Here is a 1,302-nt window from a genome sequence, read left to right on the forward strand (position 1 = left end):
CTTCCCCCCTCTCCTCTCCCCCCCCCCGCCCCTCTCCTCCCAACCTCCTCCCGAAGCGGCGGGGCGGGAAGGAGCGTCTCCGGTCTGCAAGACCAAAGCATGGCGGAGGCTGGCGATGAGAACCGTCCTCCCCAAAGCATCCAGCGCCTCTGACAAGCCCGGAGCCAGAGGGGGTGGGAAAGGGCGGGAGGGGGGAGAGCATGGGAGGGAGGGGGCAGCCAGTCCTTCCCCCTGCACTTGTCAGATGCAGATGGGACTGGCGAGGTTTGGTTGAACTTGGAAAAAAAAAAAAAAAAAAAAAAAAAAAAAAAAAAAAAAAAAAAAAAGGGAAGGGGAGGGGAGGGAGAAAAAAAAAATCTTGGAAATCCGAAAAGGCTCATCTGGGAAGCAGAGAGAGGAGATCGAGGGGAAGAAGCGGGATGCAACTCAACCTGACGCTGATCTGCTTCGTCTTCGGAGGGTTCCTGCCGGACGCCGCGGCCCGGCGGGAGCAGATGGACACGGGGCAGGAGAGGGGGAAGCGGGACCCCCGCTCCTCCTGCCCCGCGGGCGGCCCTGAGGGTGGCACCGCCGTCTCTTGCCTTTGTGGCCCTCCGTCGCTGAGCGGCCCCTGTGTGTTCCCCGCAGCAAGGAGAGCTCAACTCCTTCCTCTGGACCATTCGGCGTGACCCCCCCGCTTATCTCTTCGGCACCATCCACGTGCCCTACACGCGAGTTTGGGACTTCATCCCGGACAACTCCAAGGCCGCCTTCCACGCCAGCTCCAGCGTCTACTTCGAGCTGGACCTCACGGACCCGTACACCATCTCGGGGCTGGCCAGCTGCCAGATGCTGCCCCACGGGGAGAACCTGCAGGACGTGCTGCCCCGGGAGCTGTACCGCCGCCTCAAACGCCACCTGGACTACATCAAGCTGATGCTGCCCCACTGGATGACCCCGGACCAGCGGGGCAAAGGGCTCTATGCCGACTACCTCTTCAACGCCATCGCCGGGAACTGGGAGCGCAAGAGGCCCGTCTGGGTGATGCTGATGGTGAACTCCTTGACGGAGACGGACATCCGCTCCAGAGGGGTGCCGGTGCTCGATCTCTACCTCGCCCAGGAGGCCGAGAGGATGAAGAAGAAGACGGGTGCGGTGGAGCGGGTGGAGGAGCAATGTCACCCGCTGAACGGGCTCAACTTCTCCCAGGTAAGGAGGCTTCTGGGCCTCGTGTCGTATGCCAGGGTGTGGGGGCCGTTCTCCTTGCGCTTCCATCCATCGATGGGGCGAACCCCAAGCCTGCGGCAGCGGGGTGCTCACTGA

At 62.6% G+C, this 1,302-nt stretch overlaps 1 protein-coding gene across 1 annotated transcript; it reads left to right on the forward strand.

Annotated features, from left to right (window-relative positions):
• Window positions 1-419: 419 nt before the first annotated feature.
• Window positions 420-1,302, forward strand: LOC136365183 (metalloprotease TIKI2-like). Its single transcript, XM_066325534.1, has 2 exons — window positions 420-561; window positions 605-1,302. The coding sequence occupies exons 1-2, from the start codon at window positions 420-422 to the stop codon at window positions 1,300-1,302; spliced, it is 840 nt and encodes a 279-aa protein (XP_066181631.1).

This window comes from Sylvia atricapilla, chromosome 9, assembly GCF_009819655.1.
Source record: "Sylvia atricapilla isolate bSylAtr1 chromosome 9, bSylAtr1.pri, whole genome shotgun sequence".
Taxonomy (NCBI): Eukaryota; Metazoa; Chordata; class Aves; order Passeriformes; family Sylviidae; genus Sylvia; species Sylvia atricapilla.